General features: G+C 35.7%; 1 protein-coding gene across 2 annotated transcripts in view; it reads left to right on the forward strand.

The window, feature by feature from the left end:
- LOC138694724 (uncharacterized) overlaps positions 1-22,553 on the forward strand; it is a 234,725-nt gene that overhangs the window by 178,838 nt on the left and 33,334 nt on the right. Inside the window, exon 1 of one of the 2 annotated variants that reach the window (XM_069818717.1) lies at positions 212-2,993. The exons of the other annotated variant lie outside the window; for it this stretch is intronic. Coding sequence (XP_069674818.1) covers positions 2,198-2,993 — 796 coding nt within the window. The 5' untranslated portion in view covers positions 212-2,197. Of the gene's footprint in view, positions 1-211; positions 2,994-22,553 lie in introns of those variants that run through there. 2 annotated transcript variants of the gene reach the window in all.

The raw sequence follows: 22,553 nt of genomic DNA on the forward strand, positions 1-22,553 counted from the left end.
ATACGACCTTATAGCAAGAATAACCTAATGCTTTCATGAAGCTTACTGACAACCATGTCTGATTCTGGATAATTTACAACGAATTTAGAAACAAATATTTTTAAATCACGGACTCTGACATGATACAATTCAAACAAGGTCATTATGCAATTTATTAAAACCCTCTCTAGCGCCGTGATATAATTGTGACGTCATCAGACGGCTAGAAGGATACTTGGTCACTCCCTCCTAACCCCCCTTCGACGACTTAGAACATCTCCCTCGCTCCAGATGTTCTCTCGTGGACCAGTTCTCAATTTAGGGAGTAACGTACATCATCAGCCAGACAGAGAAAAATGACGGGGAAGTTGCAAACCAAGGAGTAAAACTGGAACAAAAAAACTGGGTAGAAGGAGGAAGAATGAATAAGAGGTGGAAACACTTATCTGGCACCCGCACACTAGAGAGGTTCCTTTTTTTTTGGTTTGACTTCTCTGGACATGAGAGTCAAGAGAAAAGAGACGAAAACAAGAGCATAAGAAAGCGGAGGAGTCGGAGAAGGAGAGAGTAAGGAGAAATGGTGTAACGTGCTCCATCTTTCTATACTTGACGCGACTCCAAGTCTAGGGGCTGTGTGGCTGGAGCAGACACACTAGTGACTAGTAGGAAGTGCAGCGAAGAGGCCTGTGTTTGCTAACAGCCGGTAATTTATTTCGACTTCTGGACTCCCACATCATTAAAATCTCAAGCGGCGGTAAATGGCTTATTTAGTAAGTTTGTCAACAATGTAATAATTTACGCGAAGGGAAATTAAAACAAAATTACTCGGTCAAAATACTGTTAAAATTCCCGTGAATATCGTGTGACAAATATCGCTCGCTCGACGAGTGCAGTTATGTGTAATTAATTCTGAACTATAATTACCGGAAAAATTACTTTGGAAAAAATTGTAAAAACAGTGTTAAGTGGTGAATAAACATGTGATTAGTTTACTACTGTAAACAAGAAAGAAGAAAATTAAAAACAAAATGCTCAAGCTAGTCGCAGAAAGTTAGAAGTTGCTTAAAGAGAAGATAAATAGAAATTGTGACATTTTGATTAATATTTGGGACTGTAAGTTATCATTAGCTCTAAGTCTAGAAGCAAAGATACTAATCGATATTTGAGACTGTCATTTATCTTCAATTCAGAGTTTTTAAAGGTGAAAAACCTGAAAGAAGTTCATTCTAGTGTGGCCTGTATAACTTTATTTGTGTAGGTGCTGGGGGGAGTGGATATTACGTAAAGTATGGTAAACAAAAGTGTTGGATTTCTGCCCACAAGTCTGTCCCAAACTTCCGTTGTGGACAAACGGACGCCGGCGCCCGAAGGAAGTCAATCCATCGAGTATGAAACAAACAAAACCTGTGTTACATCTCTGCTAGTGTCCGGGGAAGGTTTATGTCTTTCCGCGAACAAGCGTCTATAAAATTCTGCTCGAAGAAACTTTTTCGCAACTCGGCAGGATTGCACTGAACAGGAAAGCCAGTTGGGAAACTGGAGTGAGTGATGCCAATGTTTAGAAAAAAAAATCATCGGCTTAATTCAATAAACAAAACTGGATTTTTATGCCTCATTGTTTCAACGGGAAACAAATAACTATTGACAACGAGGCTTTGTGAATAGATTGGACTTTTGAACAGAGCTCTGTGCACGAGGGCTTGGATTTTACTGACTTGCTGCTCTTTCTGTGAAACATAGATGTAATACAAAAGACTCAGTGTTTAATTCAAAACATTTTCTCATATACTGAATCTAGCAAATCATGTCACTCATAAAGTTAGATGTGTTTATGGAGTGTTCACGATTTCAATACATAAACCTCCGGTTTCTTGCATAGATTCAGTTCACTAATGCGGTTGACATTTCGAAGAGATGAAAATTTATATGGTAATATTCGCTTTGTGATGTAATGTCAATACTGTAAAGCGTCAGAAAATAATATAGTGTTTACAGCTCGAACACAGTGGAATTAAACTTGACAGTTTTCGTGTTAGTGATGAAATTATTCAGAAAATATTTTCACACAGTACTATCAACTTAAATCTACATGATTTATTTGCGAATTTTTTGGTATCGTTGTTTTAGGTTCAGTTAAATGTTTACTTCTAAAATATGTTGTATAGAAAAAGGCATTAAAAGAGTCATATTTCGAAAATATTTCTGAAAACTTGAAAACATGATTGCTAACAGATTCGCTACAGAACATTACGGTTATAATGATCAAAATGGCAACACCCAACTTCAGATATCAAATACAAGCCCAAAGCCAATAAGAAGCATAAAAAAGCCAAGACATCCCGATTCCCCAAGAGACTTCCTCGCCAATCGCGTATCATTCTACATGGATGACGTTCTGGCATCATCAAACGACGATGTAGACAATTCTTCGTTCGATCTACGATACCAACAATCCATCAAGCGGTCACAGAACCCCAGAAATCTACTAGCACGGGAGAGGTCCTTCAGAGTCGGTGATCGAAAACCTGTGAGGGTCTACAGGCACTCTTCTGACGTATGCCCGTCGTCAAGACCTGCGAAGCTGCAACGCAAGAGAAGTTCTAACGGCAGCAGAAGACAGCCAGGTCGTAGAGGAAGCTATGGAGGTACTATAGAGAGAACGGACAGTAGAAGTATTTTACGATCCGCAAGTTACCGCAGTACGGGTAGCGGGAGTGGAAAGCCTAGGCGTCAGGATAGCGGGAGTATGAACGGAGGATCCAAGCGTGCTTCCACCAGGAGAGGTTCGAGTCCGTACCAGACGGAGTCCAGCTTCAAACTACCCCACAAAAAGCTGCCACCCAAGGAGCGACGCCGACGCATAGTGGTGCTGATGGTGGTGTCCACTTTCCTGTTCCTGGTGGCCTGCAGCGTGCTAGTCGTCGTCGTCACGCTCACCCACAGCTCCTTCCACCGCAACGCATACTACCTGCCCGACACGGCAGAGCATCTCTATCCCCGCAACAACTACACTGGTAGGATCTCTCAAGCCATAACACTATGTCGTCCTTAGTGGTCTATAGGTGTACCGTATACAAAAAATCATTATAACGAACTGCTACCCGTTGACTCTCCCCCCCATATGCAGGGTTTGCATGCAGAATGAGTAATCGTCAATCGGAGTCTCAGGAGAATCTGGAATCCGAGCTTCATACTCCAGGCTGGCCCGAGTCATTAACACGTGATTTCTATCTATCTATCTATCTATCTATCTATCTATCTATCTATCTATCTATCTATCTATCTATCTATCTATCTATCTATCTATCTATCTATCTATCTATCTATCTATCTATCTATCTATCTATCTATCTATCTATCTATCTATCTATCTATCTATCTATCTATCTATCTATCTATCTATCTATCTATCTATCTATCTATCTATCTATCTATCTATCTATCTATCTATCTATCTATCTATCTATCTATCTATCTATCTATCTATCTATCTATCTATCTATCTATCTATCTATCCATCTATCTATCCATCCATCCATTTATTTATTTACTCAGGTGGAGTTAAGGCCATCAGGCCTTCTCTTCCACACCACCAGCAATGCAATACAACTACAAGAAAAAATTATACTACAATACTTATTACTCTACTGTAATAACGAGTGACAGAATAAATATGACGTAAAAAACAACTGAACGTACAAGTAGAAATTGAAAATAATAAAAATTAGTCTAACATATTAGATGATGCAAAAAAGAAAAAAAAAAACAAAAATTAAAACATATTCAACAAATACTTACTTACTTACAAATGGCTTTTAAGGAACCCGCAGGGTCATTGCCGCCCTCACATAAGCCCGCCATCGGTCCCTATCCTGTGCAAGATTAATTCACTCTCTATCATATCCCACTTTCCTCAAATACAGTTTAATATTATCCTCCCATTTACGTCTCGGTCTCCCCAAAGGTCTTTTTCGTTCCGTTCTTCCAACTAACACTCTATATGCATTTCTGGGTTCGTCCATACGTGCTACATGTTCTGCCCATCTCAAATGTCTGGATTTAATGTTCCTAATTATGTCGGGTGAAAAATACAATGCGTGCAGTTCTCCGTTGTGTAACTTTCTCCATTCTCCTGTAACTTCATCCCTCTTAGCCCCAAATATTTTCCTAAGAAACTTATTCTCAAACACCCTTGATCTGTGTTCCTCTCTCAAAGTGAGAGTCCAAGTTTCACATCCATACAGAACAACCGGTAATATAACTGTTTTATAAATTCTAACTTTCAGATTTTTTGACAGCAGACTAGATGACAAAAGCTTCTCAACCGAATAATAACAGGCATTTCCCATATTTATTCTGTGTTTAATTTCCTCCCGAGTTTCATTTATATTTGTTACTGTTGCTCCAAGATACTTGAATTTTTCCACCTTCTCGAAAGATAAGTCTCCAATTTTTATGTTTCCGTTTCGTACAATATTCTGGTCACGAGACATAATCAAATACTTTGTATTTTCGGGGTTTACTTACAAACCGATTGCTTTACTTGCTTCAAGTAAAATTTCCGTGTTTTCCCTAATCGTTTGTGGATTTTCTCCTAACATATTCACGTCATCCGCATAGACAGAATGAATATGACATAAAAAAAACAACTGAACGTACAAGTAGAAATTGAAAATAATAAAAATTATTCTAATACATTAAATGGTGCAAAAAAGAAAAAAAAAAAAAGTAAAAATATATACGACAAATACAGACACAAAATAACAGTGACATTCAACATCATCATTATTAACCAAGGAACAACAAGCTGTTCTAGCATCCTGGCACAAAGACAAGAGAAAGGGTTAATCTAACAAAACGAAATTACTGTCAAAATACTAAAGATAACAACTTCGGCATAAATTTAGCAACTTCTCAGAAACGGACTTCGTGAGATATAACATACTTTTCCAATTTACTTTCAAACTGTGACAGTGTCCGGCAATCCCTGACGAGTGGTGATAACCTGTCGGTCCTGCTGGTGGAAGACAATACCTGCACAGATTAATAATTTTTTGCTTGTGGCTCACCTATAGCAAATGTAACGTCAGCCGTTATATCGGGGATTCGCGGATTCAAACCCGGCGATAGATTTTTAAGGGCTTTAAATTCCTTAGCAGGGATTCATCCGGGTGAGAAATACAGTAAAACTTTAGATACCGTATCACAGATTTACAGACCGTAAGAGTACTTTGAACTACCGACCGGCATAGCTCAGCGGACAGAGACCCTTGCCTACCGATCCAGAGTTGCGGGGCGTTGGTTCGATTTCCGCTTGGGCTGATTGCCTAGTTTGATTTTTCCGAGGTTTTACCTAACCGTAAGGCGAATTTTAAGTAATCGGGATGACGAATCCTCGGCCTCATCTCGTCAAATACCATCTCGGTATCGCTAATTCCATCGACACTAAATAACTGAGTAGTTCATACAGCGTCGTTAAACCAAACCAACTAAATAAAAAGTACTATGACTGTGCTAGAGGACTTCAAGAAAAAATTGTCAATCGTTCTTTCCCATGTTGATATTCGACTCGATCAACTCACTTCATGTGGAAAGGAATACTTCACTAAATAAAATGATGTTTACTTGAACAAGCGAATTTTTAAGTATAATGATTAATCATTTTAACACATTTGCTTTTCTTGCAACCATTCCCATCATTCTCAGCAGCCTTTTCGAACAGTGGGTACCTCTTGAACAAAGACTACGTAAGAATTGGGTACCATAGCTAATTCTACGTAAAATTATGTCACAGATACCCAAATTGTTTATGATCCTTGTTCAATAGGGCTTGAAGTTTCAGATTCCTGGTACATATTCAGGATTTTAATTTATCGCCATTTGCTGATATTTGTTGATAATTTAAAAAGTTTGCACTACTTTAGTAATGCACACTCGGCTGTCAGAAGAAGCTGTGTTGATATCTTATCACAAATTTACATTCTTAGCACGGGCTTCCGGTGGATGATCAGTGAACTAACGTTTTTCGTATTCATAAACCAGTGTTACCGATATATGGTATGATATGAATCCCGTATAAGTAACCAGTCGATAGCCGGGGCTAGTTTAGCACGCTCGTAGCGCGGGCTAGCGAAATGTCTATGGATAGCACCAGTAGTAATTTTTAAGAACCATCATAGTGACGTCTTTTTCATGTAAACTGATGAAGATACTAAAACTGGCATTGATATTCCTATGTAACGCAATGTTAAAAAAATCGTCTGTAATTCGATTTTTTTCTTGATAATTCGAAATGAAATCTAACGAAATTCAGTTCCAAAATTACGAAAATCAACTCGCAGTATACGCGAGCAGACTGTCGCCCTGTCTTCACATAAATTGTCTACAACCTCCCAGGCCATGGACCACAACCAAGAATTGGTGTTATGTTGAATAACAAGAAAATGTGTGTGAACTGTGAAACAATTTTCCAATCTCCCAATAAACTCGAATTTGCATGAATCAAAGATTAAATTCTGATGATCAACATGCTAGTTTCCACATCTGGAGATCCCGGGTTCGATTCCCGGCCTCGGCTTCCGGTGAATTTTTCTTGAAGAAAAATTACCTGGGTGTCTAGAGTCTGGAAATTTGTATGAATGTGAGTGTGATTATGAGTGTACCGGGTTAATATTAATTAGCGAATCATCAAAAATATAAAATACATCAGGACTGTCGTTGGACAGTAAGCTGAACATACGTTTCAGTGTCACATTGTTGACAAGTAACTCCATCTGTTAGCACAATCATAAAGCATTAATAGATGCTATAGAGTTACCAACAACAAAAACAAAAAAATGAAATGCTAAAAAAGACAAAAGTATCGAGCGCTTTAAAAATCTTTGCGTTCTGTATTTAACAATGTTGTACAAAACCTTGAACAGGCCTAGTTTTGTTCTTACTGTACTTTATTAATTTTTTATACAAGAGGTTCTGGGTGCGATTTCAAAGGGAGCTCCAAAAACGTTGGTATATTTCAATCAAAATTCCTCTAGAGTAGAAAGTAAGAAAGCAATAATGAAACGTTTCTAATTTGAAATCTTGAATAATTCGATTTTCACGGCCCCTTCAACTCCGGATTAAGGCTGATCCACATACTGAACTTAAATATAAATACAAAATATAAAAAATATATATATAAATACGAAAAATATCGAAATATTCTAACAAATGTTATAAAATCCAGGAAAATTAGCTATTATTCCGAAAAACTAGAAAACAATCTAAGTGACCCTAAAAAATTTTGGCAGACAATTAGAGAGGCAACTAACTTAGAACCGAAAGTGAAAGACGATATTACGTAATTGTATAATAAAGATGGTGAATTAATTACGGACAAATTTGAAATAGCTCAGGAGTTTAATAATTATTTTTCAAATATTGGCATTGAAATTGCTTCTAGTATAAGAACTAGGAAGAGTGGTAATTTTTGTAATAATATGAAACAACTACAGTATTCTATGTTTTTGTTCCCTGTAACAGAAAATGAAATAATTAAACATATTTCCTCATTAAAAAATAACATAAGCCCTGGTGAAGATGCTATACCCTCCAAAATATTTAAACTGTTCAGTATTTTCTTGGCTAAACCGCTTGTTCATGTATTTAATTTATGCTTCTTACATGCTAAATTTCCAGATAAATTTAAAAATGCTATAATTGTCCCTATTTTCAAATCAGGAGATAAAAAATGCATGAACAATTACCGACCAATATCTTTACTCTCATGTATATCTAAACTCTTAGAAAAATGCATAAAAAGTCGTCTATTAAATTATTTGGACAAATACAACGTACTTTCTTCAAATCAATTCGGTTTTAGAAATAAACTTGGCACAGATGGCGCTATTTCATGTGTTACAAACAAAATCATATGTGAGTTAGACCGAGGGAATAAATGCTTGGGTATATTTTTGGATATTCGAAAAGCATTTGATACCGTTAACCATGATACTTTATTAGAGAAATTAAACTTGTTAGGCATTAATGGTCATGTTCTAAGTTTATTTAAGTCATATTTGAATAACAGAAATCAAGTAACTAAAGTTGATAATGAATTTAGTTTTACTCAAAACATAAAAGTAGGGGTCCCTCAGGGCACAGTTCTTGGTCCAATTTTATCCTTGATTTATATAAATGATTTGTTATTAACAGATATACGCAAATATAATGGGGTTATATATTCATATGTGGATGATACCGTAATTCTTTTTGGTGAACAATCTTGGGAAGGCACTTATATTAATGCGAATAATGGATTACAGGTAATTAAAGAGTGGTTTGATTCAAACGCTGTTTCCTTAAACACATCCAAAACAACTGTTGTTCCATTTTCACTAAGGTCCAGTGGTCTTCAATCTTCCTTTAGGCTCAAAATTCATCATTCAGATTGTTCTTCTCAAAATTGTGAATGTCCCATATTAACCGAATCCTCATAAGTTAAGTATTTAGGCATTACAATCGACCAACACTTACGATGGAACAAACATATTACATATTTATGCAATACATTACGTAAAAGAATTTATATCTTTGTTATACTTCGATCATATATACCAATTAATATTTTACGTCTCATTTATTTAGCTTTATTTCAATCCATTCTCCAGTATGGAATTTTAGGGTGGGGGAAATGCTTGTAATTTTAATCTCACTCCACTAATACTTATTCAGAGAAGAATTATTAATATATGCCTTAATAAACCAATTGATTACTCATCTGAGCTTTTGTTTACTGATTTTAATGTTTTGAAAATTAAACAGATTTATTATATTGCCTTATTAATCTTCATATATAAAACCCGTAATAAATTCAAATTGTATCATCATAAATATGGAACTAAAAGATCCGATTTTATACGACTAGAGGAACCAAAGTGTTTCACAAGCACAGCTCTGAGCCATGGTACCTACTGTGGTCCAAGATTATACAATAAAATAATTGATAAATACCCAAATTTGGAAAATTTTAGTATCAGGAATTTCAAAACTAGCGTTAGGAATTTAATTTTTAAAGAACATATATTGATTTAATATGTATATGTACTTGTATGACTTAAATTGTTAAAATTGAAATTGTATTTTTAAATTTAATTTATTCCTGTAATTTTTTTTTCCTTGACCCAGTTTGTGTCAAAAAATTATCTTTGTGTTTATCTTTGTGTTTAGATATCTCCCTGAGCACGAGTTTTTACTCTTTCAGGGAAGTACTAAGATTGTATTTCTGTCAATGTTATTTTATTAACAATAAACAATAAACAATAAACCAGGAACGGAAACGACAAGAACGAGAATGGAAATATTGTTAAAATAAATGTATTTACATGTGAGCATTCACAATAGTTAATTGTGAATGTTCACATTAAAAATACATTTATTTTAACATTACTTCCGTTCTCGTTCTCTTCTCGTTGTCGTTTCCGTTCCCGGTTTATTGTGAACCAGCTTTTAAGCAAGTTCGACTGAATTTAGAATGTTGATTTATATATTAATTTGTAAATAAACTTATTATAACTATAAATACCTCAAATTAGCAATGCTGCTAACCTGAGTAGTCTGTCAGACGAATTATTAATAATCTAGAGTTAAATAAAATACTAACACTGCTACCACGGATCCTCCATATATGACACTACTGGGTGTTCATTTCAAAGTGTGTCATGACGTCACTGTTGTTGGGTCACCGATTTGGAGCGAGTTTCAGTGTATATGTTAGAGAAGTTGCCTATTATTTAAGGCGTTCTTCAATCTGAACTTGAGAACGTGTACGGTATAACTTGAACGTCGTAGCAACAGATGGCGGTCTGTACGGTCTGTGTGCTACCATAACCTCTTTCGAACTGTGTTTTGCGCCGGCAAGTCGTACACAGGGTATTTGTTATCATCGGTTGCGTACGGTAACATTCCACAACACAAACCAAATGCTCCGTGTCCATGTTGACCGTCGAAGTTAATGTCAACAAATACGTAAGTAATCGTCTTAACCCTCTCCCCATATCCCGACAGTACGTATTTCCAAACAGTTCACATTCCTGCCACTACCGGCGTTACCGTACGTATCGGTACGTACTCTTCAGAATGAACGCCGTTCTTGCTAGGCAACTTCTCTGCCTCTTAGGTTATACACCTCTGCGGAAGTGTAGGAAGATTGAATTCTCTAGGCTCATCAGCTAGCCACATGACGGCATACAGCGAGCCATGACACATTTTGAACTGAACACCCAGTATCCTCTCCCCGCAAGCTCGTCAGCATTTTCTGCTATATGTATCGCACAGTTACTGTGAAATCGGCCTCCGTTTCTGAAAGCTTTTTAGCGGAAAAACGTTTATCAACAACTTTGAAATAAATACAAGTGCTTCTTACCTGTGTCACAAGAAATATTCAAACTGTACTCCTCCTTTTACAATACATTTTTCACATCTCCGAAGATTATTCTGAAATACTTGACTAATCTCTTCTTGTGAATTGTTCGAAGTGACTTGTCGGATATTTTCTCCCCCTTCTTTCATAATTTAAAACTGGAAAAACTCGCTACAATGTGTTATATTCCATCCTGAAACAACATGATAAAACACAATAGCTTGCACTACATTACGCACGAATGAGCAATTCAATCCCTTCAGTAGCTCACTACAGACTGAGGTGAACTGCACGCATACAACTTCTGACAAAGGCCATTGAACTTCGGCGCCTATGCTAACGCATTGTGAAAGACAACGTTTCTGTACATTCCATAGCGCCATATACGGAGGACTCTGTATTAATCTATATTCCATTTTATGTTCTGCTTTCACATCTTCTGTTCTAAAATAGAATCGATCATTCTTTCTATAAATGTTCGAAAAAGCTTAGAATATAAACAATCTGTAAAATATTTATAACACTTAAAGCTATCATCTGCCTTTCACAGCTGGGAAAATCTATAAGGCACAAATTACTAGAGCACTCCACGGAGGCTGAGCGGTCTAGACTTTGGCTGTTCAGGAAGGCGGTTCAGTTTCGAGTACCGGTCAGTCCTCGCATTTTTCAACAGTAATCTCACTAGAGATTTTGATTTATCTAGAGAAAATCAAAACTCGAGTGGGATTTAATTGACTATTACATGATTAGAAGAAAGTATATAAAGATTATAAGAAATAAAGTACTCTAATACAATACAATATTAATTGACTTACTGAAATTCTATTTTACTAATGTTAGCTTCACCAAAACGTTTGAACGGAGCCGCCATTTTCAGTTTACTGTCAATGCTGTAAACAAATGACGATCGTAAAGCACGTTTTATAGTACCGTAAAGAATTTGCAGTTTGAAATGTTGGTAAACAAAGAAACAAATGGTAGGAAGGTGATAAAAACAGGAGAAAGTATATAAAGATTAGAATAAATAAAGTACTTTAAAACAATGAAATAGATATTGACTTGCTGAAATTCTATTTCACTAATGTTACCTTCACCAAAATGTTTGAACGGAGACGCCATTTTCAGTCGACTATCTATGCGGGAAACAAATGACGATCACAAAGCATGTTTTATAGTACCGTAAAGAATTTGCAGTTTGAAATGTTGGTAAACAAAGAAACAAATGGTAGGAAGGTGATAAAAACAGGAGAAAGTATATAAAGATCAGAAGAAATAAAATACTCTAATACAATAAAATAGATATTAATTGACTTACTAAAATTCTATTTCACTAATGTTACCTTCACCAAAATGTTTAAACGGAGCCGCCATTTTCAGTCGACTGTCTATGCGGGAAACAAATTACGATCGCAAAGCATGCTTTATAGTACCGCAAAGAATTTGCAGTTTTAAATGTTGGCAAACAAAAAACAAATGCTAGGGTAGTGATAAAAACAAATACTAGGAAGCGATAAAATTAAACAAATGCTAGGGAAACGATACAATTGTGCGATAAGAAGCCATGATTGGTTGAAAAACGTCCTTTCGTACCATTTTATTGGTCAAAAGTAGTGCGACGTAGTAAAAGTGTAAGAGTCATTGTAAAATCAATAGTGACACTTGTGGCGAAGAAGGTCGCAGTTTGGGTTTTTCTCGAAGTTCTCCCGTATCCCCACCTTAGGCATTCATATATTTCTGTCCGATCTCCACTCCATTATCATTCCATAGAGTTTCCCGATCGCCGAATGATGACGTCCAGAGAAGGCTGGTCCAGGAACAAGTGCGATTGGCTGGTATAAATCTGTATAATCAGCGAACCTTAGTATAGTCAGCCTGTGTGTGTTGATATAGCTGAAGAGTTAGCACAGTAAATCTACTAGATCACAGTGTTGGGTCGTAGTGATCCCGCCCACCATTAATAAAGTAAGAAAGTGAAGTAGGTACCTACTAGAGTACGGAAGGTATATTTCTGAGGTGAACGAACGAGTTCGTTTAGTAATGGGACAATATTTTATAGCAATTGCGACGTTTTGTTTGTACTCTGCAAATTTCGGCTTCCATCAGCAGAATCTGAGAGCTACTAACAAGTTATTGTGGCGAAAGACATAGTATTCAGAATTGTTTGGAGGGAGAAAAATAAATTTTCAATTCGTCATATTTCCTCCTTGTTTTTATTACAAGTTTACAAATTTGAATTTCTATACTTCATTGTCCACACGTTAAAACTTCTGTGAAATAAAAAGTTAAACACAAAATAAAAATGCAAAATAGAATCTCATACTCATGTCAAAACAGACACACAGAACTGACGTTCATGGACTGGTCTACGTCACTTTGGTTTTGTAACTGCGCATCTAGATTAGAGTGATATCTGGCCGCATATTTATGTATTCTGTGCAATAATACGCAATAATGCTTTTGTAGAACAAAATAGAGGAAGCATGATTTTTAAGTAGTAAGTAGGAGGTAATAAGATATCATTTTACAAGAAGCGTTTATGAAATCCAATTTTAACCATCTTTATTAGTTCAATGCAAATGTTTTAACATTTTTACGGATTTTATTGTCATTTCTACTAAGGATTCAGAATGTTATGACTCCCATAATGAAGTTTAGCACTGGTTTTATTGCAGTGACTATAATTCAAGAATCCATATTATTATTATTATTATTATTATTATTATTATTATTATTATTATTATTATTATTATTATTATTTCCATAATCATAACAATGAAATGAATAAACTTTCTTGTTACTCAGTATCTTCTGTTTTTCTGCAACAACAAACACGAATAAATGTAGCTTTATTTGATGCCATTAGACATAACTCATAGGTAGGAGGCGGATTTTGGGTTGCATGTTTTATTCCTTAGTTGCCCCCTTTTTTTTGTAAGACCTAGTGTGTTACAATTTCTTCTCTGCTTTTCCCAAAAAAAGTTGTCCAAGTTCATACAGTAAAATTGTTTACTTCTAAGTGAGACAAGTAGCGAATAGCTTTGCAGTTAATAAAAATATTATATCGATGTTTTATATCCCACAGAAGAACGTGAAAAAGTTTCTATCTTTTACATTTGCTTTTCTCCAACTTACTCTTTATAAACAACTCTATGAAATAATGAATTAACTTTACAAGTTTAACAATAGCTACTCACATATTTGCTGAATTTAACACCAAGACTATCAACATTGCTTTTCAACTCCAAAAATGTACCGTTTTTACATAATTTTAATCAAATTTTTCAGATAAAATTTAAAAAAGTAGATATCCGACAACTCTCTGTAATAAATACAGTTCTCACCACAAAATGAACTCAACTAACATCAGTAACACAGTTTTGCATAATGTTAAGTAGACTGTTTATGTTAAACATAACCTGAATTTAACAGCAATATGAACAACAGTTTCGCATAATTTTAAATATAAGACTCTTACACAAACATGAAGCCTATGAAAGAGATGAATTTATCTCTGATTTAAATGAGACATGTTTGCACAAATGTACTGTAAATAGGCGAGATCAATAGCGGGGCATTTTCAGCCATTTAAATGAGGGCAAACTCAATATAAGCTAAATGAACTGCATGCAACACATATTGAAATAACAGGCTGCTATGTTGAAATTTAATGTACAAGGTGTTCCAGTAGAATGTGACTGTTTTCAGAACACTGCCGTTTCTAAGCAATTTTGTGCTTTGGAGGAAATATCGGTTACTATGCGACCAGCGAATAGGGATTATATAGAATTGACACTGAGAAAATTTTCCTGTTTTGTATCTCTGTGCGCCGGCGTTTAGTTCCACTTTCAAGCACTAGAGGTTAGTGTAATCGAGCACACGCTAAGATAACAACACTGGTCAACAATGAAAATGTTTCTTACTCAAAAATAGCTAATTCTTATGTATTTCCACCTGCTGAATTAAAAAATCACCATAAAAATTACATATTAGCTCTTGCTTTGTAGATGAAGTGACATTTCATTTTTTAGAGTCAACATTTTCAGTTTGGGGGAAATTTGGGGGAAATTTTGTTTTGGGAGTTGGCACACCTGTCAAATAACAAAATACAAATGTTCTTCAGCTGTTTGTAAGTTACAAACATAGGTATTGTTGCTGTCACTGTGAATTTCATATTGTTTCTGCTGTAATTAATGCAGAATTTCTGGTTCGGAAGTGTTTTTAAAGCGTAAAATTTGTAAAAATGCCACGAAAATTGTGTGTTTGAAGTAGAAAATGAAGACAGTGTGGAACAAGAAGAAGAACCCAACAAGCCTTCCACATCCCAGGATCCTGATTTTGAGGAAAAAAGATGATAAACCGCACAGACTGAGTCAAGCGGAATTGAGTGATCTCATTAGAGACCTTGATCTGTCAAAGGAGAAGGCAGAAATTCTAGGGTCTAGACTACAGCAATGGAATCTTCTCGAACGTGATGTCAGGGTCTCACAGTACAGACAACGTCACAGGGATCTGTTTCCCTTTTTTTTTTTTTTAAGAAGAAAAACAATTTTGTTTGCTGCGACATTAATGGCTTGATGAAATGTTTGAATTTGAACCATGATCCAATTGAATGGAGGCTATTCATAAACTCCTCCAAGCTTAGTTTGAAAGCTGTATTACTTCACAGTGGCAACAGTCTTACTTCTATTCCTGTTGGTCACGGAGTTCACATGAAGGAGATTTATGCAAATATGACAGCCCTCTTCGACTCAATCGAATATCATGAACACAAGTGGAAAATCTGTGGTGATCTAAAACTCATTCTGTACTCTTAGGAATGCAACTGGGATACACAAAATATTGCTGCTTTTTATGTATGTGGGACAGCAGGGATAGGAAATCACATTATATTGAGGCAGACTGGCCTGCAAGAAATCATAACCCTAGCGAGAAAAATGTTGTTGCCGAGCCTCTCGTGGACCCAAAAGATGTTCTTCTTCCACCCCTGCATATTAAGCTGGGTTTGATAAAATATTTTGTCATTGGTATGAACCAAGAAGGACAGACCTTTAAGTACGTAAGAGAGAAATTTCCGAAATTAAGTGATGCCAAAGTTAAGGAAGGTATTTTTATCGGGCAACAAATTCGAGAACTTGTAAAGGATCCTGCATTTGATCAAGTTTTGGCGGGGAAAGGAAAGGAAGTTTGGGAAGCCTTCAAGGGAGTTATTCATGGATTTTTAGGCAACAAAAGAGATGATAACTACACTCAGTTGGTGACAGTGCTCCTGCAAAAATACCATCAACTCGGATGCAAAATGTCCTTTAAAATCCATTTTCTCCACTCCCACCTAGACGTTTTCCCTCCTAATTGTGGAGCTTTCAGTGATGAACACGGAGGAAGGTTCCATCACGATATTTCTGTAATGGAACAAAGATATCAGGGCCGCTGGAATGAAACAATGCTTGCGGATTACTGCTGTCTTTGTGTAGGGATGCTCCGGAACTCACAAGAGGCAAACTAAAAGACGACGATCTCATGAAGCCACACATGATTCTCTTCAGACCCAACCATCTGCCAGGTATTCTTCCATAAATTTAGAACTCTTAGAATGTAACTTCCATTAAAAAAAATTAAATGCACTTTCAATGTTGTTGGCATATTAAAATGTATCGTTTTCTCTTAATCCGTTAAACTGAAATACTTCCACCTATTGTGTATCAGAGAAACCAGAGCTAAGAAAAATTTTTCATTGTCATATTCGTTTTTCTCAACCCAAAATTAGTAGGAATTGACTCATGAAGTGCAAGAAACATTAAAAAAAATTTTTTTTTTTTTTTGTTTGCCAGTGGTAATTGAGTATAGAGTTGAGACACAGGATCCAAACATCGCCTATCTTATTGCATAATCGAGTAACGCTTTGCTTCAAATAAATTCAAGTTAACAGCTTTTCCTTATTTCTCAGTGACAGACTAGTTGTAATAATAATTTTTTATATTTATATATAATAAATTATATTATAAAATAATATATATTATAAAATTATGTATCAAATTTGTTTAATATTTGTATGCAGTATAATATGTATACATATATGATTTTACTTCTCATAGGAGTTTTGTTTTTCCATTTTCAGCGTTATCAAATCATTACATATTTTAATTGTTGTTGGGGTCAACGTCTCAACTCTCACTATAAAGGAACTCTAGAGTCTAGACATTACAGTTAATGACGGATTTATTATTTCTTCCGTCCAATTTATATTATTTGAGTATACAATGTACAATGTACCTAGATTTATCAATTGTATGTGTTATATTTCCGCTGTGTCGACTGCTAGCTGGTGTGATGTCAGTGCCAACTCCTGGGAGAAAGCAGAATCTCATGCTCAAACTGGTTTGAAGGTCATTGAAATCAGTCCTGTTACATCAAAGATACCGACGCGAAGTGTCCATACTATATAATTATCTATACGCTGATGCGATCTTCAAAACATGCCATATCTCCTGTAATTGCAGTAAATGATACGGCTTACTGGACGGTGGCAGAACATGCATTTGCAGTAACTGCATAATATATTGAGTATAAATCCATTACACATGTTCAGAGAAGATTTAGAAATGAATTTAATGCTCCCGTAACACAATTCTGAAGTGGGTGAGTAAATTCAATAACACTGGGAATGTTTGTGGTAGATTAGCTGGTGGTCCGTGATCAGTCCGTACGTCGGAATGTAACCGCACTGTGACTGTCAACGCAGATCGGTACCAAGAAATGTTGGGAACAGTGTAACTGCCTGAGATGGACACCTATAATGAATTTTAGTTCCAACAGGATGGGGCGACAGCACACACTGCACGTGAATCAATGAACTGTCTGCGAATCTTGTTTCCTAGGCGCATAATATCATGATTTTTAGATATTGTCTGACCGCCACGGTCTCCAGACCTTACTGCAGCCGAATTTTTTTTATTTGAAAAGCAAAGTGTGCTTTAACAGACCACGCACAATAATGCAGCTAAAACAAAACATAAATAATGAAATTAGAGCCACTGATCCTGGATTATTACAGAAAGTGATGATAAGCTTTCAGGGCAGATTGCAAGAATGCGTTCGTTGTCGTGGAAAGTCACATAAAAATGTAATTTAAAAAAACAAGTACAGATTAATTAATTGTTTTTTACAACAATGTTTCCTGTAATTGTGTTCCCTGTTAATTCAATTTGATTGTCCCGCAATAATGCTATAAAAACCGTCAAATTCTACTGGAACACCTGTATATACTTTATATTCATGTTACTGTTGTTAGAAACAACGAGTAAATAAAGTTTACAAGTCACTCGTCGCGTCGCTACGGCATCCAGTAACTACTGTAAAAGCAAAAATGTAAAATCATAAAAATCATTCTTCAAGAAGTAAAGGCAGCCACGAAATCATAGCAAACAAATTAATTTTACAGAACATTATTTTAAATGTATAATATTTAATATTATAATAGGCTTATTTATGTACTGTAACAATTACTAAGAGGTTTTGCATGAAATTTTGTGTTGCATAAGTGCGTAAAGTGATTTAATCCGCCCTTAAAAATTAGCATACAAGGCGTGCATATAACATTTATAAATTTTATTATTCATTTTCATTATAAATTTCTCACATAGGCCTATTTGTTGCATTAGTATTTTATATAATGACATTGTAAATAGTATTTTTCTTTAGTCAAAATCGTTCACAAAATGTCATTTTATTATACCAGTGTTGTAAAATATTACCATTCTAAATAAAATGTCACAGACTTCTACCATGACGACATAACACGTGCTATAAAATTAATAACATTATCAGACGATTTGCCGTGCAATAATTAATATATTATCACCACTGTCATAGCAACCTCTTTCTTCATAGACCATACTATCAAACTACCCATCATTACAAATTGCATATGTCATTTCTTTATTAAATGCTTTATAAAGCTGTAGTGCAAAACATAATGTACGAAACACGTTTATAATGATATACCGCTAGCCTATTACATTCGTCAAAATTAGGACACTAGCGATCCTCGTTTTCTGAACGAAGAAAGTGTAACATCATAAACTTGTTTCACAACAGCATACTATTATTTGTTCAGTTTATTTATAACTTACATCTAGGTCATATCGCGTATGTAGAGTTTTTCGGTAAATAAGTATGCCGTGGACTATTGTGTTTCTGATTCTGTTGCCGTATGTTATTTACGATATAAATATTATAATTATATTTTATTTTGTGCGTAGGGATGTTTGCGAAACGAAGCCGCAGGCCGTGTGGAGCAATCCTACGAACAAAGTAAAATCATTTCTAACACGTGTGCAACAAACTATTTTTAGACAACCGTTCACCCGTGCTGGTACAGACATTTCCCCTGACTTCACTGTTGTATTCTCCCTCCTTCAAATAATGAAACTTTATCACATTAAAAGCAGGCGGTGATATTTTTCAGTGGTAGAGCCATTAAACCAGCAGACAGAAAGGTCTCTGGTTCAAACCCAAGTACCTCCTATTGTTTATTATTTAATTAAAATAGTTGTTAAAGCAATTTATTTACTTTGTGTACGTTTCTTAACTAAAAAACCGCCACTCTTCAAAGTAGTACATTGTTTGAACCGCTTTATTCATCGGTTTTGATTGCTGCCTTGTGACATCTAGTAAGAAACAATTGATAATAGATGCAAACAGTCGACAGTCATTGTCAAAAATAATTTTCGCGCTAATAAAAGTAGTTTTCGCACTAGTGTTGAAAGCACTTTTGGCACTAGTGGTAAAAGTACTTTTCGCACTAATGTGAACAGTATTTTCTCACTAGTGTTAAAAATACTTCTCGCATTATTATTAAAAAAGTGTTTTTAGCACTATTGTGTTAAAAGTATTTTCCCCACTAGTGTTAAAAATATTTTTCGTAGGTCTACTAGTGTTAAAAGTACTTTTCGCATTAGTGTTAACAGTATTTTCGCACTAATGTTAAAAGTATTTCTCACATTATTATTAAAGGTGCTTTTAGCACTAGTGTGTTTAAAAAGTACTTTTCCTCACTAGTGTTAACAGTACTTTTTGCACTTGTGTTAAAAATATTTTCCCTACTCTTGTTAAAAGTTCGCATGTTACCCTTATAGTCAATTTTTAACTCACTTCCTTCAATAATTTCAAGGAAAAATTGTTCCGGGGCCGGTTATCGATCCCGGGACCCTTCGCTTAGCGCGCGAACGCTCTACCGACTGAGCTACTCCAGGAACCATACACGACACCGTCACAATTTTTCCTTTGTATCCACACAACTCAAATGAGCTGACAAGACGCTAGAACTCAACTATGAGTGCACACAAATACTGTCCCGGGATCGATACCCGGCCCCGGAACAATTTTTTCCTTGAAATTATTCAAACCTGCTTTACAGGGAGCTACTACCTGAAAGCCAGATTTTCATATCACTTGCTTAACTTTTAAACATCTACTCTTAGGAATGGCTGTCTAAAATAAATAGTTCTATTTCATTTATTGAATTTAACATGTTTAATGCGATAAGTTTTTATGAATTTAATTGTAGGCCAATGACACCAAATTAATTAAAATAATTAACAGAAGTTCAATAATACGATGGTCATGTAAATTGACAAATTCACGGCACGTTCTATCAATAATTTCAATACATTTAAATGTAAGCAATTGATATAATCTTACATTTAACCTTAATAGACTGTTCATCATGTAGTTTCACATAATTTTAAGTGAAACCTCGCCAATCGGAAGTGGATTTTGATTTCGGTTATCACCCTTTCAGTTCGATCAGTTTTCTCGGTCGTATTAAAGAACTGTATTCTTAAGAAAGTATAAACCTGCAAACAAGTTATTGTTGTAGCTATTATGTAAGTCATGATGAGAAAAATGTGTCATTTGTGTGACACCGTTTATTTAAATTAAGGGACAAATTAAATGGTAAAGAAAGTTATCTAACGAAGACATAATCGTATTTTTGCAGGGAACGTTTCTAATACGATAGGGTAAGTGAGCCGAGTGCAGGGCAGTAGAGTGGCGACCCCAGGCTAAACAGTAGCTGGTTTGATCCCGCACGAGGGCAAGGAATGTCTATCTTCATCTCCATTTCCAGAACAGCTCTAGTCTCCTATCAAACGGGTACCACAGTTACTTTCTTGGGTGAACGCGGTCGGAGCCCGTTGCTAACCACTCCACTTCATCTCATGGTTCTACCCATCTGCGTGGAGTGGAATAAGTTTGTCCTTTATCAAGTAAGGTAAACAGATAAGTTTTGAGATTTTATTTTTTTCTCTTAAGTACAGCAATATTTACTAAAATATTTTATGATCAAATGTTTAGCTTACTCTTTCTATTTTCATCTTACACTTTGCCTACGTTTATATCAAGGGCCAAGATTTTTGGTTCCCTCTGTTCGTGAAAGAGACATCACATTTGTATTCTGATCTGGATTTTATGACGTCCATTGAGCCTCCCGAGTGATAATGCAACATTTAAAATAGACCTATGTTTTAGCATTAATTAGATATGTGAGTGTCAATCATTCTTATAGTTTGCAATCTTTTCTTTCACGATCGAGAAGAGTATACCTACATGTACTTCTATACTCCTGAGTTGACTAATATTACTCATTTTTATCGCCACTATAAAGTATGCGCCAAAAGAAACAGTACTGAAATGATGGCTCATCTGTTATCCACATTTCCCTAGCAACCAAGTATAGAGAGTCTGCGAAAATTGTATGCACTCTTTGTCAGACTGCATCGAGATATTGATATTGTCAATTGATTTGAATTACGAGTAGTATAGTCTTTCCCTCAACAGATGTCGGTACTTTCATCACGATAGTGAGAAAACAAAATGACTGGAGCACGCTTGACGTTCGAGCAGCGTAAATGCATTCTGAAGTGGTATATGAGTAGGGGACGGATGTTAATGACCTAAAAATCTACTTAAAATGATCATTAAAGTGCCCTTAAACTAATGGAAAAATTACATATAATTAAAAGAAAATGACATTTAAATATTATTCACCGTACTCGCACCACAACTTTTTAAAAATTAGTCACCTTGTTTCAATGACTGCCCTGTAAATCTCGAAAGAGGAGGCAACGTCCTGGAATTTAGCTAAGATAAAGGAAAAGAACATGCAACAAAATGAAGGTTTTAAGGAAAAACTATAGATTTTAATGAGGGTTTAGAATGTGTTTCAATCAGAGGTGGTTGATGTCAGTGCCTTCATTTTCCGTCTCCTCATCCTTCCGCGCTTCTCTTTTGTTATCAGATCTTCCAGATGAGGGAGTGTGAATGACAAAACAAATTGTGGGCGCAGCGTGCATTCTTGTAATCTCTGTGTTAAAAATACTGTCTACTACAGTAGGCATCCCTTCCGAACCATGTCCTGTCCAGGACACGTTGAAAGTTTCCCCGCTTCCATACATAAATTCTAAAGACACCCTCGTACCGACAAAAGAACAGTAGTGGTCAAAGCCCTCACTTAAACTAAGCTGTTGTCAAGCATTTTATATTACTTCCGTTGTGTGAAGTGAAGCCTTCAGTGGAATGAGGGATGGACTTTAGAGTCTATTCCAAACTACAAAACTCAAACTTCACTGTTATTTACTTATTTAGTAGGTAATTAGTACTGACCTATTTGCTTAGAAAATGATTTAACAGACCTATCGGTAAAGAAGAAAGTAAAATGCATTCCAAATGATCTAAAAGTATTAAAAATGATCAATAAATGCCGAAAAAAATGGGCTATTAGTTCAAAACGTTAAAAAATGCAATATAAGAAATTATTTTTTTACGTTGGTATTAACATAGAAAGGATTTCTATATTAATAGGCATCTTCCTAATGTGAAAAATAAGTAGATGGCTTTTCATCAACATCCGCCCCCTATTTATGAGGTTTGATAATGCCGTTGAAGTGTAGCGTCAGTGGAGGCGGGAGTACGAAACAGAACCCCCAACCCGACTAACAATTAAACGCATTACTGACAAGTTTGAGGCGCATGGAACGATGACAATCTGCAGGGACATTGGATTGGACGAAGAGAACCCATTGGATTCCCCCAACAGTAGCCAGATCTAACCCCTATGGACTTTTACTTGTGGGGAACTGTGAAAGATCAAGTCTGTCGACGTAAGCCGCGCACGCTG

Source organism: Periplaneta americana, chromosome 2, assembly GCF_040183065.1.
Source record: "Periplaneta americana isolate PAMFEO1 chromosome 2, P.americana_PAMFEO1_priV1, whole genome shotgun sequence".
Taxonomy (NCBI): domain Eukaryota; kingdom Metazoa; phylum Arthropoda; class Insecta; order Blattodea; family Blattidae; genus Periplaneta; species Periplaneta americana.